This window comes from Camarhynchus parvulus, chromosome 13 (assembly GCF_901933205.1).
Source record: "Camarhynchus parvulus chromosome 13, STF_HiC, whole genome shotgun sequence".
NCBI lineage: Eukaryota > Metazoa > Chordata > Aves > Passeriformes > Thraupidae > Camarhynchus > Camarhynchus parvulus.
In genome coordinates this window covers 12,700,361-12,717,130 of record NC_044583.1, presented here as the reverse complement: position 1 = coordinate 12,717,130, position 16,770 = coordinate 12,700,361, and the positions used below count along the sequence as shown (strand labels likewise).

General features: G+C 46.2%; 1 protein-coding gene across 3 annotated transcripts in view; it reads right to left on the bottom strand.

Moving 5' to 3' along the window:
- Window positions 1-16,770, bottom strand: part of GRIA1 (glutamate ionotropic receptor AMPA type subunit 1) — a 120,591-nt gene that overhangs the window by 60,877 nt on the left and 42,944 nt on the right. For all 3 annotated transcript variants that reach the window (XM_030957187.1, XM_030957186.1, XM_030957185.1), the window contains exons 3-4: window positions 3,889-4,128; window positions 1,652-1,836 (exon numbers count right to left, since the gene is read on the bottom strand). In XM_030957187.1, the coding sequence (XP_030813047.1) occupies window positions 1,652-1,836; window positions 3,889-4,128 (425 nt within the window). The remainder of the gene's footprint in view (window positions 1-1,651; window positions 1,837-3,888; window positions 4,129-16,770) is intronic.

Sequence of the window (16,770 nt, the reverse complement as noted above, 5' to 3'; positions counted from 1 at the left end):
TGGAATACCTCAGACAGTCAGAGGGACGGGGCAAAGAGCACAGTGACACTCCCACAGAGGCTGCTGGTGTGGGGAGCTGAGAGACCAGCCAGCAGCCCAAGTTAGACCCAAGTTACAGTCCCAGCTGAATTTCACATGATAACGAGCTGAACGCTATCTTTGAATCCCTCCAGTCATCTGTACACTATGAAAAACCTGGCATCACTTTGTCACACTGGGACAACTACCTCTGCTCTCAGAAATCCTGGTGGACTTGGAACAAGAATGTTAAAAAGGATGAAAATGGACTACAGACATCTGAAAAAGTTGTTCAGAGCCCCATCCTTCACTGGAGTGTTACCTTCCAGGCACAGATGGCTGCTGGAATTGCTCTGTAATTTTTGTAGTAAAACACAGCTTTGTACCTCTTCTCCCTGGGAACTGATATTTTTTATAGCATTGCAAAACAAATAATCACAGTATCTGGATTTTTAGTGCTCTTACAAATAGCTTTTCCTATACCTAGGTTTAACACTTGCTCCAATGTGAAGAAATTTGAAAGAAAGCCTTATTTTCCTGCTCATATCAAGAAGACTAGTAATATTTTACTATACAATTTAAGATTCTTTTAGACAAACCAGGCTTAAAAGACTGACACTATTAATCCTAGAAATTTGGTATACTCTAAAGAAAACCCAAATTCACTGCCTAGGTCTTGTCCAAAATTTTGTTCAATTGCAGCTGTTCCATAGCCAGAGAGAAGATTTAACCCTCTGGAATAACCTGTTTTCTCTTTCATGAATGCAACCTTGGCTTTGAGGTTACAACCTGCTCTCTGCTTTGTTATTCCACATAACAGAGGAGCACTCAGAGACATCCAGGATGGATGGTGCTTATCCCTGAGCATCTGGTGAAATGTCAGTCCTTGTCCCAGATAGGGAGCAGCTCAAGTGTGAGACAGAGATGAAAGGTACCTTAGATAAGGAGACCTGGGAAGCACAAGGTAAGAGTGAGCTGATTTTGAGGAGTAAAGCAGTGGAAATGGCCCTTTCCAGACCCTTCCAGTGGTGGAAGGGTTGTAGGTGTGAGAGGGAAAGGTCTCATGGCTGGAGGTGAATTGTGCACTCAACCTACCCCTGGGCTTGTATTTGTCTCCAGTCCACATAAATCCCTATTCAGGACAGATGTACCATAATCCTTCTGTCCTGCTGGCACAGGTGTGAGAATTTGGTGCAGCACATGGAGGCTGGGGGACCAGGAATCTGGCAGTGCCAATCCACACCTCCAGCTTAACTCAGCACCTGGAGAAAGACGCTGCAGAACCAGGAGGTGCCACATCTTGTGCACGCTGCTCGGAGGAATTAGCACAGAGCAAACTCATTGGGGAGCAGGGAGGTGTAAAGGGCTCAGCAAAGGAGTCAGGCAAGGAGGGGGCAAGGAGCAGTGGAGCTCACTCAGCATGAATTCATAAGAGCTTGTGCTATTCCTGCAGCTTTACTGTTTCCCCAGTAACACAGCAGAGAAATGCCTGAGAGCCCAGCAGCTGCAGGCACACACCCCAACTCCAGAGACACAAGGAGACCAGGATCAGGCAAAAATGGGGAGAACTCCAGGGAAAAACAACTCTTCCCTGCATGCAAGACCCCTCCCAGAAGGCCCACACCAGCACAACCTTGTTAAGGATGATGTGCAGCCTCTCAGACTCGCAGTCCACCACCACCAGCCTTTCCTTCTTCTTCTCCAGCTCCTGGAAGAGCATCCTGTAGCCCTCCTCTGTTGTTGTCAGGATGTTGACAGCTGTCACCTGCCAGTTCTTCTCAGCTGCGGTGTCCAGCACTTTCTGCAGGACTGACAACCCTGGGGTGGGAAGAGAAGGGGGAGAGCCAGGTTTCAGTTGTGCAATGGCATCTTTCCATCCTCCTGGCAACCTGTGTAGCTGCCTCAAGCCAGGCTGGAGACAGTCATGAGAGTGCAGCAGAACTACAGAGAGCAGCTCATAGTCTTGATCTAACCTAACACCATCTGGGCTAGAATTAATGACTCCTGCTTTTTCTGGCCTGGCACAGATGACTCCAGGTCTGATTTTCCTTTGTAACTGGCAGATCAGTCTCGTTGATCAGGCCCTGCTGTGGGATTCAGATAAGAACTCTAATCCCCGTCTTCCTGTTCCCCAAATAACTTCATTTCTCTCTCAATGACTTGATTTCCTTCTCATCTTTGATCTGCTTAGGCTGTGTGCTCCTAGGGTTAGGGACACCCTCATCAATCACAGCACACTGTCACATTCAGCATGCTTCTCTCTCAGCAGCATCTCATCAGGAGACCATTACTTTTAGAATTATGTTGCTTAAATTACATTCACAGCTTTCTAGAGGAGATGCACATAGCAATTCTCTGGAATCATGCTGGACAACCCTGAACAACCCTGTGCTTTTGGAATATTCTGAGTACCCGTGCCTCATGACAACAGAAAGCAGGTGGGATGCTTTCATAGCTTCTCCTTGTCTCTAAAGCCCATTCTGTCCCTTCAGGGGATAATTAAAACTTCCAGGACGGAGATGTGAATCACCTTACCTCTGCCCTATCCTCCACAAGTCTGCTTTGCTTGCAGCCTCCAAGCCTGGAGCTTTAAAGGCATCTGAGGGCTGGGAAAACTGAATCGTGGAGCAATGAGCTTTCTAGCCCTTTTTTGGTTTGTGGTTTAGAAAGTTAGGTAACATCTTCCATTACCCCACATAGGGTTTTGTTCTTTTACATAGAAAACTGACATGCACCAACATGGGGAGTTTGGAGTTCCCCAAGCTATCTGCCACAAACACACATTTCACACCTGGCTGTGGGCTTAGGTGAGATCTGAGCAAGTGTCTGCCCATGTTTAAACTCAGGACTCAGTGCCCTTGAGTTTGACAGCCCAGTTCAATATGGGACCTATTGAATAGAAACAATTTCCCCATTTTGAATTCCAAACCATTTGCACATCAAGTATTTCCCTTGTGTTGATGGGGCTTGGATCTGACCCCATAAACACACACACACACACACCCCCACACACCCACCAGGTCAGGCTGATGCTTCTTTAAGATCAATGCTCACCTTCAGCAGAAAGGGATATTTAAAAGAAAAACAAACAGGGCAGGTATAGGTTGACCCAAACCCACAAATTTTGGACGTTAAGACTCCTTCTAGACCACTGTCTTTATCTGCCTGGTAACCCCTATAGCTGTGCTGAGAAGGCCCTGAAGAAGGAGGAATGATGAGGAGGACTCCATCTTATCAGAATGCTAATTAATTACTTTATTATACTATATTATTCTATACTATATTACATAACATCTAAACTGAATCTGCCAAGCACTCAACTGCACACAACTGCACAGAATCTCGTGACTGTCAGCCAACAGTCCTGACACACACACACACTTGTGTCACTATAGGACACGAAACAACACGAGCGCACACACTGCTGCTCTCAAGGTGAAAAAAGGGAAGTTTATTTTCTGATTCCAACATTTATAGATTTCCAAAAGTGACAGTGGATTGGAGGGTGAAAGTGCCACCTCTCCAATGACACTGGACAAACCAACAGTCCATCAAATTTCTCCTCCTCCATAAAAGAATGCAAAACAATAAATTATTTACAGAAAGTGCGTGAGAAAGTTTGTTACAAGAATGTAAATATCAGAAGGCTTAGAAAATCTTAAAAAATCAGGGTGACACGCTTGGCCCTGATAGGCCAAGGAACCAAAACACCATCACTTTAGGTAAACAATCTCCACATTGCATTCTACTTTGGCACAAACATGAGCACCGCAAATGAGATAAGAATATTCTTGGGAGGAACTGTGCCTTGCTTTTCTCTGTGAAGAGAAATGTGGGGCTGCAAACCCCTCCAAGGGAGCTGCGACTTACCGCGGTCGGCGTCGTAGATGTACACGAACTTCTGCCAGCTGTAGTGCTCAATGACGCTGATCAGGGCATCCTGCAGCTCGGGGCGCAGCTGCAGCACGAACTGGTTGGAGGTTTCCACGGGGAAGCTTGGGGTTATGAAGCAGACATGGAGAGCCCCGCAGAAAGACGTGAGCATGTTGACGGTTCTCCTCTCGTAAAACCCGAAGATGGCATAGACGCCCTTGGAGAACTGTGAGCAGACTGCAGGAGCAGAGGGGAAGGGGGTGAGGGCAGAAAATCAAGGAGGTTTCTCAGCAGTGTCACCAAAATAAACCTTTTCCCTGAGATAAGCTGCAGGGTTTTTCTGGGCTAGAAAATTTTCCCCCAGGTGGGTGGGTGGGTGAAGGCAACCTGTGAAGAACAGGGCTTGTGGCCATGGAGTGCCCTGCTCTTGGTCTCCACAGACCTGCTTTACTTTTGATAGGAAGAAATTACCCAAAAAACCCCATGAAATCAGTGTTCCCAGGGCTCTGCTGAAGATTTTGCTGCTTCTGGAATAAAATGAGTTATCTGAACATGGGAACCCTTCAGCAGAAAGAGGCTACTGCAGCCCTGGATGCATTCAGGGAGCAGAAGGAAAGCCTTTGCATGGCAGCACAGCCCCAACAACTCCAGAGGGAAACCATGGGTTTGACCTCAGCAGCTGAGGAAACCACTCTGAGAGGGCATCTCAGCAAAGGTTCACAGGGTTCAACACAGCCACAGCACAGCTCCAGGGGGATCTGTCCTGGGGCATGAGCTGCTGCCTCTGAGTCAGAGCCTCTGGCACTGGGAGTGTGTCGGTACTTGGGAACACAACTTTGGCAATCTCTGCTTTCCTCACAAAGCCATGGAGATGGGGCTGTGAGCCCAGTGAGGTATCAGCAGTGTCCTGGGAGGTCTCCCCCAGGAGGGCTCGCTGGGTTCCCCGGCAGGTGTCTGTCTGTCTGTCTGTCTGTCTGTCCTCAGCCCCTGTGCTGTGCAGGGAGGGCTCCCTCGGGTTGGAGCCCTTCTCTGCAGAGCACTTAATGAGATCGTGGGAGCTGCTGGGAAAATGCCTGAGGACCTCAGTGAGGCAGAGAGAGTTCACACTTTGTGTTGTAAAACTTAGCCCCTGAGACAGTCAGACTCACTCAATATCACCCCTGTTTATGGCACATCCCAAGTTACCATCAATAAATCTCCAAGCTGGAGGTGGTGGCAGTGACAGCACTTTTCCTGTGTCAGAACTCTTGGCACCAGTGTTTCCTCCTCTTGTCACTGTGACTCTGAAGACCTTTGGCTGTGACATTTATACTGACTCGACACTTCACACATCACTCGCTGCTCTCCCAACGCCAGTGCAGGCTGAGGAGTTGGATGTGACATTCTGGGCTCCCCTGGCAAGTGCTCTGCACTGCTTGGGAATCCCCTGACCTGATTTCTGCTGCTAACTGCCAGTACCCAACCTTCTGCATGTGTGGCTGCAGACAGCCTCCTAAAAATGAGCTTCTTGCACCCTTAGCCGGGCTCCATGCAAGCTCTGTCCCTCCAGCAGGGACACAAAGTCAATTCTGGCTGGCTTTGAGCCATTGTCTTGCTCCTCACTTTGCTACTGCCAGTGCCAAACATTCAGAGGGAAGAGCAAGAAATCCTGCTTCCCACTGTGCAAAGCAGTCCCTGCTCCCGTCTCACCCCTGAAACAAAGCAGCCAGGCTTCGTGGTGGTGCTGAGAGCTGAGAATGGAATCTCATGAGAATGAAGACATTTTTTCCTTTGTCTTGGATCTGAGCCCAGTTTTTGGGCATCCCAGTCCCGCAGTTTGTTCGCAGGGTTGCTCATCCTCTTTTCACTGATTAGCACCTGTGATCTCAGCATTTTCCTCCCACAAGGGAATTTGCTGTTCCGCAGGGCAGGGACGCCTCAGAAGGCCCAAACTGAGACGGAAATAACCCCCTCTTCTCTTTATGTTCACAGCAGTGCCTCTCTTTGCAATCAGCAATTGTGTCTGTATCAGCTGGAGTCACTGCCCTCATCGTGAGACTGACACATCCAGGAAGAAAAGCAGCAGATACAGATGGAAATAGTCTGAGCATCTTTTCCATGTGGCTGGAGCAGTGGGTCTAATGAAGGGTGTGAGATACCATATGTGAGAGATCAGAACGTGATCTCCAGAGACCCAGGCTTCAGCCTCACTGAGTGATTAAAGAGACATTTTCAGGACAGATGAACAATCCAGTACAATTAATAGTCCAGACAATAAACTTAGCTGGCTTGGTTTGTTTTGTTTTAGGCAAGGCATGGCTTTCTTGGATTTCTTTTCTATTCAAAAGGAATCTATCCTTTTAAAATTTATTTTTTTCTTTAACTTTGTGGCTCAGTCACGCTCAGGCATCCCTCCTACACTGTTCTGAGACATCATCAGTGCCAGCATTTGAAACAGATTGTACCAAAGACAACTGGGAAAGTGAACACTCTTTTAGTAAGTTTGGAAAGAACCCTCACTTGCTTTGTACTTGCAGGATAAGAGAGGCCATGGACAAGGCAGATAATTTGGAAAAAAAAAAAAAGCTTACCAAGAGTTATCTCCAAAAGAGAAACAAAGAAACTCTTGTGTCAGTTAATCTGGAAGAATGAAGAGTGAGAGCTGTAGCCACCTTTCTAGGACTGAACATGGCATAATGTAAAAGCAGTGGCTGCAAAATTATGTAAATCTCAGGGCTATTTTAAATTACAGATGCTCCAAATGAATTTACACAGCAAAGCTAAAAAGAAATTACTTGCTTGTTCTTTAATATACTAAGAGATCACTGGAACTCCTTACATTTCCTTTAATCATTTTATGAAGCAAATTTGTTAATTATTCTATTCTCATTTGATTGCTCTGCAACTTCCTAATAATCTACTACTAAGAAATGTAAACCTTAAGTAGAGGAAGCAAATATTTTAAGCTCTCTTTGTTTTTGTAGTGAGGAGTAGTCACTAGCCTCTGACTGATGGATTTCTAAAAAGATTAAGAAAAATAAAAGGGATGAGGATTGTGCTGGAATGCAAGGTCCCAGAAGTTGAGCTGTTCTGGTCAATTGGCTGGTAACAGCATCCCTCTTTCCAAGCCCTGTGCTGGCTATCTGTGAGCAGCTGGCCCCAGCCCAGCTTTTCCTGCAGAGGAGAGCTGCAGTCAGCCTGGAGATCAGCTCCAGCAGCTGAATTTGGACAGCTCCACCTCAAGCTCCTTCCTGCAGGCAGCAATCTGGGTGAAATCCAGCAGCATAAATGTTTGCCTATCCCGGGATGTGAGCACGAGTGAGGAGGGTTTGCTTGGACGCAAGTGCAGACATCTGTGGCTGTTTGCATGTGCTGTTGGTGGCCTCTGGGCTGCAGGGTGGGAAAGGACAGAGAATGTCATTCTGGGCTGTGCCTGAGCTCATATCCTGTATTGAATTTGTAATTTATTACAGAAAAGTTTCCCTCTAAAGTAGCCCTCAGAAAATACAGTCCATAATGATTGATAACCATGGCACCTACTGCTGTGTTCTCTCCCTTATCAGTCTTGTTTAATTGATCAGTTTGGGATTTGTGGCTGAGGCATTCCCAGTGTGTGCTGCACCACACCCCAGGGACACCCCATATCCCTCCTTCAGGCACAGGATTTGTCCCTGAGATCTTCAGTGCTGCTCAACAAGGAAAATTAGATAAAGCAGAGGCATTAACAAGATTGTCACCTGGTTATGCTGAAGAGACAATCCAGTGACAACCAGCTGCTCTCTGGGCACCCCTCTGCAGAGTGCCTGTGGCAGCCAGGTGAGGCCAGAGCTCATCTGACTGCTCTAAAAACTTTTCTAACTTACAGCAAAAGTCAAAATAGATTATAAGTTAGTTAAAAAGTGACTGATGTGGTAGAACAAACAGGGGACTGCCCCTATCTCCCTGTGGAATGGTAGCCATCAGGGAGCTGATGTGTCCTTGAATTCAAATGAGGAAAAAGGCATCTGTGATTCACTCACTTGGAATCCACAGACTCCAGGATTCTTAGTCCTTGCAGTGTTTCTCCAAAGCTCTCTTTTCATATGGAAATATTCGAGGTAAAGAATGTACATCAGAGAGAAACACTGATTTTACTGAAAGCACACACAGGAGAGGACACCTGTTTGGGAGCTGAAGAGAGGCAGCTCTGGCCACCTTTGCAGATGCTTCCGAGAAGGAGAAAAATACATCAGTAAATACATCAACACTCACAACTTTAAATTGCACATTTTCTCTGTGGGAGAGGAAAGCAAAAGTGGTGTTTTGAGTCTGTAAAAATTCATGCTAGAATTTTTTTTTGGCTGCAGCTCTTAACCAGAATGAGCAGATGAACAAGATTGATTTCTGCATGGGGAGAGTCAGAGGTATTTTACAAGTGGGTGTTTGACCTGATCCATATTGTCGAGGGTGAAAGGCAGATGTCAGATAAAACAGATATCTCTTTCAGGTTTTGGTGAAAGAAGATAACCCTAAAAGTTTCTCTCAGAAACCATCACCACAAAGAGGGGCTGAAATACTCTTAGGATTTGAGGCGGGAGGAAGGGCAAATGGGCTGCACAGAAGGATGGAAATGAGGATTTGGTTTCCAGCAGTGAAAACTGTGCATTCTGCTGAGAATCTGCAACCAAGACTGCAAAAAGGGAACTGCTCTCCAGGGACACAGCTGGGGAGGAAGCCTGGTAGGAGATCCTGGCAACTGCTCATCTGCCATCTCCTTTAGAAGCAGAATTTTCACCATTTCACTGAGTTTAAGACTAGAAAGGGACATTAGATCATTTCTACTGACTTGTTGTATCTCATGGACTATTAAGTTTCACCCAGCTACCCCTGGAGGGAGCCAATAATATGGCTCAGTTGACTCTTAGGAGATTCAGCTGCTGCATGTGCCTCTGTCAGAGAGCAGAAGTAGCAGAGACAGTGCTAATACCCAAAGCCACAAGAGCGGTAAAAAACCTGATTAAATGAAATATCCCCAGATGTTCCTCACAAATGACTCATGTTCTCACTTGCAAAAGGGGACAGGCAGCCCAGATGGTCCCTGCCAGATCTCAGAGGCCTTCCTGACCCTGGAGAATGTCATGGCACCTAGGAGGGAAGACACTGCATTTTCTCCAGGAAAGCTATTCCTACGATGCTGAGCTGCACATGTGACCAAATTATTCCCTGTAGCCCAAACCAAAAAAATTAGAGAAAATATAGATTCCAAAATAAGAAGAAATCTTTGAAACCACTTAACCCAGCACACACCAAAATGAAAAAGTGCCTTTTAAAAATTGCAAGGGTAATAAAATAGTGATCTCAGTTATCCCTGCAAGCTATTAAAGATGAGCCCTGCAATGCCTGCAGCCCCAGTATCATCTCCATGTGCCCAAACCTCCTGGGACACAGAACCAACACACTCACTTGCAGCAGAACATACTCACTGGCAACAGTGGTGTCAAGAAGCAGCTCCCACATGCTTCCCTTTGCTCACTTGCAGTGTGCTTGTGCACATGTGGGAAAGAGGAGGGAGGATTTGCATGCATAATTAATTCTCAGCGTGCCCTGCCTGGAGGCGACCCTACACTGAGATGGAGAACCTGACATCAGGTTGGCAAAGCTGGTGGGGTTCCAAGGAAAGAGCTCTGGTGTCTGCTGCAATTAGGCTCAGCTCAGCTTTCCTCCCCAATGTTTGTCCTCACAGCTCTCCTCTGTGGCGTAGGTGCCAGAGCACATCCCAACGACAGCATGTTCCCACAGATTTCTGCAGCAGGGGAAAGCCAAACAGATTCTACACTCCCCCATTGTTCCACTCGTGTGTTTAGCTGACAGCAGATATGTCCCACATATTTGATCAACTGCAAATCAGGCTGATGTGCTATCACAAGAAATCCATGTTTTTCTTTCAAATATACAAAAGGTACAGAACAGTGCTCCCTTCCATCATTTCCCTGCACTGCTGCTCTAATGATCCTGGAAGCTGGAAAGTAGTGTTGGTTTTTACATAAGGATCTGCTTTCCTTCCCTCATATTTAAACAATAATCTGTGACTGAAGAGCTGCTCAAAAATGCATATGCTGATAGCTTCAGTTTCTTCAGTGAAGTTTGCCAGCACAACAAATAAGTCTTAGTTTGCCTGGCTGACAAATGATAAATTTCCTTTGAGATCAAATTGGATTTGGGTTTTTTTTCTCACATGCCACTGAGTTTTAGGAAACAGAAACAGCATGGTGGTTTGGTCACCTAAAATTCACAACATGGATTCTCATTTATTCAAGTGAACTTTTGAATTAAAATCATGGTGGTGGAAGATAGTCATGGGGAGTTGACTTTAATCCCTCTAAGGAGCCAGTTGAACGTTCTTGCTCTTCCACTTGTGTACTTCATATCTCAAAACCTCTTTTTATTTTTCTACTAGAGTCTTTGAATGAAGTTCTTATCCAGTGTGACTACAAAACAGAAGAAAAAAATTCAAATATCAAAGGTTTTAATGAGGTCACTGAACTTGTTGAAATAAGGAAAGAAGGGAAATGATGATGTTTGTGTCAAGATTCTACTTGCTTGCTTTATTTGTTTTTAAAAGTGTTTTAGCAATTTTGGGGTTGCTAATACTTTGTTGAGTCACATGTAACCAAGAATTAAATATATTGAAGGGTTTACAGTCAACACAAGCTACTTCTGATCACTTTTAATAGGAATTAGATGCAAATCCCTATGCAGAAGACAGTGAGATCAGAAGCATCCTTAAGAGGGTCTCATTTCTTCTGTGGGCAGAATTAGATTATTATTCTAATAGGGACAGTTTGGTTAATGGGGATCCTGTGGTTGACAGATCCGATTATGTGTAAGGAGAAATGGGTCCATTGCCATCTCTGTGTCAGGTTTGTTATTAATCATGGTTTGGATCTTTGCTTGTGAGGCAACTGCTTTTCTCTGAGCCCATCTGCTCCAGTCCCTTTGGTCAGAGGTGACTTTTGCACCGTGCTCATTCAAACCCCAAATAAGGCCCATTTCTGAGCTGGAAGCACTGCTGCCATGCTCTCAAGCTGTGTGAGGCTCTTGTGGTCCACTGCCTTCATGTCTCCAGTGTCCCATAGCAGAGCCACAGCTTTTCCACAGCACCCTCTGCTTTCATAACTTAGAACCAGAAAAGATGTGCAGAAGGGCTCTGGCGCCTGGAAAAAACTCTGCATTTTTCTGCTCTAAGAAAAGATCTGAGCTTTCCACCTTGTCTCATTGTTTAAATGGGAGTATTTTCCCCCATGCCAGGCTGGGTCCTTTCTGGGGGACAGCTAACAAATCCATTTGGGACACAGTCTTCTGGGAGCCTTTTGCAGCACATTTTGTCTTTGAAAATCCTAGAATCATTGAGTGGTTTGGCTTGGAAGGGACCTTAAAGACATGCCAGAACTGTCTGACACTGTCATCAGGTCTGCTGGGCAGTCTGGCTTTTTGCTGTGTCCAGAAAGAGCCCAGCAGAAAATGCTGCTGTGCTGGGTTCCCTTGGAGCAGCAGGAGCTCTGCAAAAGCAGCTGAACTCTCTTACCCCACAACCCTCACCTGGAGCTCCCCTGCAGCCACTTCAGAGGGAAGGAGTGACCCCTGTAGGGCCCCCAGCTGCAGATGGATGTTCCCATGGGACCCACGGACTCAGGGAGACCAGAGATCCCTGCTCTCACCTAACCTTCCACAATGACATTGAGAACTCATAATTTGTCCTCATTGAACTCTCTGTGTCCGAGGCAGAGACATAAATATTAAAGCAAGATTACTACAAATGGAAAAGCGACAGCGACGTTGTAAAAGGAGATGAGGAATGAGGGTTGAACCAATTTTCCTTCTGCTTTTTTATTAGATGGCCTTTTGTATTATATTGGTCCTTCTGAAATGCTGTACAGTTTCTTGTACAAGGGAAACTAAGTAGAGGAGCATGGTGTAGATTCTGCTGGGAAACATGAACAACAACAGAGGGAAAGAACAGAGCACCAGCATCTTAATAGAGTATACAGCACACATCTCAGCTCACCACAGCATTTACTTCTGGGCTGTAAGTGCTGAATTATTAAAACAGTAGAAAGAGGGGAGTGAGGAGTAGGAGGGGGGGAGATAAGCAGTGGCAAAAAGCAAATGTGTCACATAGAGGAGGTCTTGCTGCAGATGAAGTACATTTTGTCTTCAATAGCTTCTTTTCTTTCCCTAATACATTATATTGGTTCATAGACATTAGAGGCTCAGAGTTCAGTGCAAGCCTCAGGTTCTGGTGGGGATTTTGTAAGGGTCTATCTTGAAACTGTCTGCAGAGCTCTACATTTACCAAGAACAAGGACCCTTCAAAGAGAACCTCTCACACACAGGACGGAGCTTCATGTCCTTGGGGGCTTGAAGTGGCAAGAGGTACCTAAACCCATTAGCTGACACATTATTTATAAACCTTCACATTTTCTGTCCACTTTCAGAGCTACCTCACAGGTATTGCTGAGTTGGCAAAGCAGATGCTCCAAAACCTACATGTGCTATTGCTGCCCCAAAAGTGCCCCCCTCCACCTGCAGTCACTGGAGCCTTTGGTTTTCTGGGAAGAGGAGAGAAAAGCACAAACCCAACCAAACAGCTCAGCACACAAGGATTAAGCCCTAGAGCACAGCCCTTTTGTGCTACCTGGTTGCACGTTGTGTTCACCTGAGGTCTGTGAAAGCACCAATGGTTTTGAAACCTATTTAACATCTCAGCAAGGGCTGAGTTTGGTGCAGAATGACGAGATCCTTTGACATCTGAGAGTGCTGGGTTTTGTGGCCTGAAGTGCCTCCCCTGGCGGCTCTTTGCTATAGTCATGTCTTGCAGGGTTTTTATTTTCCCTTTTCACATTAATGTTCCATTCCATTGTGCTCATAGCTTTGTTCAGAGCTACTTAATGTCAGGGGGAATATTACCATTTCTTCCCTCTCATTAGAACAGCTTTAATCCTGTCAGCACTGCAAGGGCAATAAATGATAGGAGTTACAGCATTTTGATTTCTGCAGTGCCTCAGAGCACCAGGTTTGGTGGAAAATCCCAAACAAACAAGTTTAAGCTTGGGATCTTTTAAACTCAGTGGGAGACTGTGTTGTCTGGGGAGCAGGGAGGCAGCAGTGTGACAGATGGTGAGATCTGGACCTCTGGTTTGCAGCTTTATGGTCTCTGGTGGAGCTTCTGTGCGAGTTGCTCGCCGTGGGTGGTGGAACAAACAGTTTACATGAAGTGCATCCAGTCAGGGTGCCCAGATGGAGCTTCTGCAAGGGGGAGATGCTTAAACCAGGGCTGCAAGCAGCTCTAGAGGCCAGTTCCCTCTGGTGGGAGGTGAAGACATCCATCCCTCTGAGTGATGTGCATGGTGGGGATGCAGGAACTGGGAGAACACTTCTCTGCCCCACTGCTCCCACAAACCTGTGGGTAAATGTGGAGCCCCTTGGGAATGTGACACAAAACACCAAATATCAGCCTGGCTACCCAGCAAGACCTTCAGCACAAATAAAGTGGAATTTGAGTATTTTTCTAACAAAACTTAGGTGAAATTTGTGTCATTTTACCAGCATGACAGAGGGGACTTTTACAGCTACAGGCTTCTCCTGAACCTGCAATAGGGCCCACAAAAATCATCTCCCATAGCAAACTCACAGGACTGAGGAAAGGACCAAGATGTGGGAGAAGCTGCAAAGCACATCACCAGCTACATAAAGGGACCTTAAATACACATCTTTTGCCTAAAAGGCCTTTGGGAAACCAAATCCCTTTAATGTTAGTGACAGGGGTATCAAATACGAAGCAAAACTTTGGGAAAGGCTTTTCAGCTGGATGTTTTACTTGCAGAGCTTGATATGTCACAGTAAAGATTTATGCTAATGAAAGATAAAAAATCAACTCTACACAGGGCCAGTGAAGGCACCAGGAGCCCCTCAGTTATCCTGCTGTAGGACTGAGAAAATAACCTGGAAAATGGGATGTGTGGCTTAGGGAGAAGAATGTTAGAGCATCCTTAACATTAGGAAAACACTGAGATCCCTTCCTGACGTGCCTACTTACCAGCAAACACCTTCCCTACTGATTTCTATTCTGGGAGAATTTTTAGGCTGCTGGAGAAAGAGACTGTCTAGTGAGCTGCAGAGAGCAAGAGAGATCATGTAAAGCACTCTGCATAAATGCAAATTGCAGGGAGGCCAAGCAGAGCACAGGAAGGGGAGTTGCTGCAAACCTGGGGGTTGTTCATCATTGCAGAGCAGTGACACTGCACTCTCAGATGCAGGTTCTGCCTCAAGCAGTCAGCGCAAACCAAAGCTGATGACAGGATTTAGGCAGCCAGTGAGAAAACCCCACTGCTTCTCAGCAGAAACTTTACCTGTAAAATATTATTTAGACAGAAAAGCAGCAGCAGGCTGGGGGATGCTAATTTGTACCACTTCTCACAAGCATCAGAGACTCTTGCACCAGGTGCTGCTGAGCACTTCTGTTGACATTACAGAGAAATGCCTCTAATGAAATCCATTTGTTCATGAAACCAGGATCACTTGCCAGCCAGGGGCAGGACTTGCACAGAGAGGCACCAGGAGCATCAGCTTTTCAAAGAGTGGAAACATTCCTTGGATTTAACAAATGTTGTGCAAGACAGCTGAGCCATGGAAAGCTTCACACTTCAGGACTTGCTTCCCACAAGGAAAACTGGGAAACAACACCATGTACTGGACTCTGACTGCACAGCTGAAGTGAACACATAGCTAAAGGTGTAATTAACATAATTAAGGCACCATTTATTCCAGAAGCCTCTGGGGGAAAGGCAGGTGGAACTTCCTGCTACAAGAGAAGTTTGGCAGGGCAGAGGCTGCTGCCACTGGTGGGAAGAACCCAAATAAAAACTTTAGAAACATCCCTGGGACAGGTTTTTTTCTCTTGGTGTTCACAGGAAGCTCGAGGTGCAATGTAAAACCTGTGATTTTACACCTCTGGGACTGTCCTAGCTAACCTGTGAGCGCTGTGATTTTCTTCCCTCTGTACTGCAACCCACTTTCAGTGCTGAATGTGGCAGAGAGGAGTGTGCAGTGTAGCCTTCACTTCCAGCTCCTGACCCTTCTGCTGGAGTAAGGATTCATTTCCCTGTGAGAGAAATTCTTTCTGGCTGCCCGTATTTAACATGGCAGTGAACATCTGCAGAGGTATTTCCAAAGAGTTTGTTGGGATCATTCCTCTGCACTGCTGGTCCTGACAGCAGAGCAATGTCAGCTGAGAGCCTTGCTGGCATTTCCAAAACATGCCTGAATTGCTGAGTTGGCTGCTGTGTCCTGTTAAAGAAGAGATGCTGGGATGATCTTTAGGTGATTTGGGTGTGTAAGGAAACCACATGGTGCATGCAACCTCTGAAAATGAGGCTTTTGCTAATTTTATATATATACTAAGAGCTTTTCTCCTGTGACAATTTTACCAGTGCACTCCTGAGGAACGATGCTTTTCTGGCATTGTCTGAGGAGCAATGGAAGAACTGGGGTCATGTGCAGGTTTGGTTGGCAGAATCAACCTCTGTCCATGTGCACCTTGCACCACCCTGATGGTGCAGCTGTAAATCCATGGCTAAAATCCACTTGCATCCTCCTGCAAACTTCTTTCTTGAACCTTTCATGTAAAGAGAGTTAAGAAAATCATCAGCTTTCTGCCTGGTTGGAAATATTAGTCTGTGCGGTATAAGCAAGACAGCTAAGAAAAAAATTTATTTCAGTGTAGGAAAGTTGTCTACGTTATAGTTTCCCTGGTAACTACATCGAGGCCAACAGAATTACACTGGGTCTAGCTATGGTCTGGTTTTGTCAGGTGGGAAGCACATCATGTTTCCTGCAGGAGGGATACAGGACCTGATTTGTGGGTGCACTCAGCTGTGACTGGCTTGCAAAGTGTGTTTGCTTCATGTCTGCTTGAGCACAGGTCACCAGGTACTCCTCAGAATGAAACCAAAAGGAATTTGTGATAAAAGACCCTTGAGAAACTTTTCTTGACATCCTTATTGGAAAAATCCTTCAAAGGAAATGGATGGGAAATAACAGAAACATGAGGAGTTGTGTAAGCTGGATGGGAGAGAGGAATGGGGAGAGGAGATGTAAGCTTGAGGTTCACTGATGGGAGAAGAGCCATTTAAATTTCAAAATCAATTGGAGCTTTGAAAGAGGAAAAACAAGGACGAAAGAGAGTGTGAAGGGGGGCTGAGTGCAGGGGCACTCAGGGATTCAAGGGTGAGGTGCCTTTTTCTGGCAGGTGAGGGAGGAAAATGGTCATCAACACCCGGGTCGCTGGTTTTCCTCTCTCTGAATGGAAAAAGTAACATTTTCCCCCTCTTTAATGCTGACCAGTTTTGTCTAAGATGGGTTTTTCCAAACCTCACTGCCTGAAGCCTGGCAGTCTGTCCTCCACTAAGATTTTTAACCTCATTTCACAGCTGGACAGCCTGGGGCAGCCACCTATGCAAAGACACAGAACCTTTTTGGGGTGGCCCCCAAGTGCCCTCACATGGGCACCCCTTTGTCAGACAATGAAGAGCAGGCCCATTGCAGGGCTTTTCCAGTAGGATGCTCACATTTCACCCATGAAAAGCCCTTCCCCGGTGGGTGGTGCCTGCTGCACAGGGCACTCCCTGTCCCTGTTCTCTCCTCTCACCCGTCCTTTGGAGGAGGGAACGTGCTGACAGCAGAACAGGGCAGCTCTGCAGTGCTGTGATGCTCCTGCCTGAGCACACACACACACTTGGCATCTCACCCCCAAATCTGGGGATTTTGTGGCCAGCTGTTGAGTGGGCACTTTGCAGCAGAACTCATGTACTGGCTTTAGCACTAAAACCATTGCAATTCCTCTCACAGCTCAGCCTCAGCCCC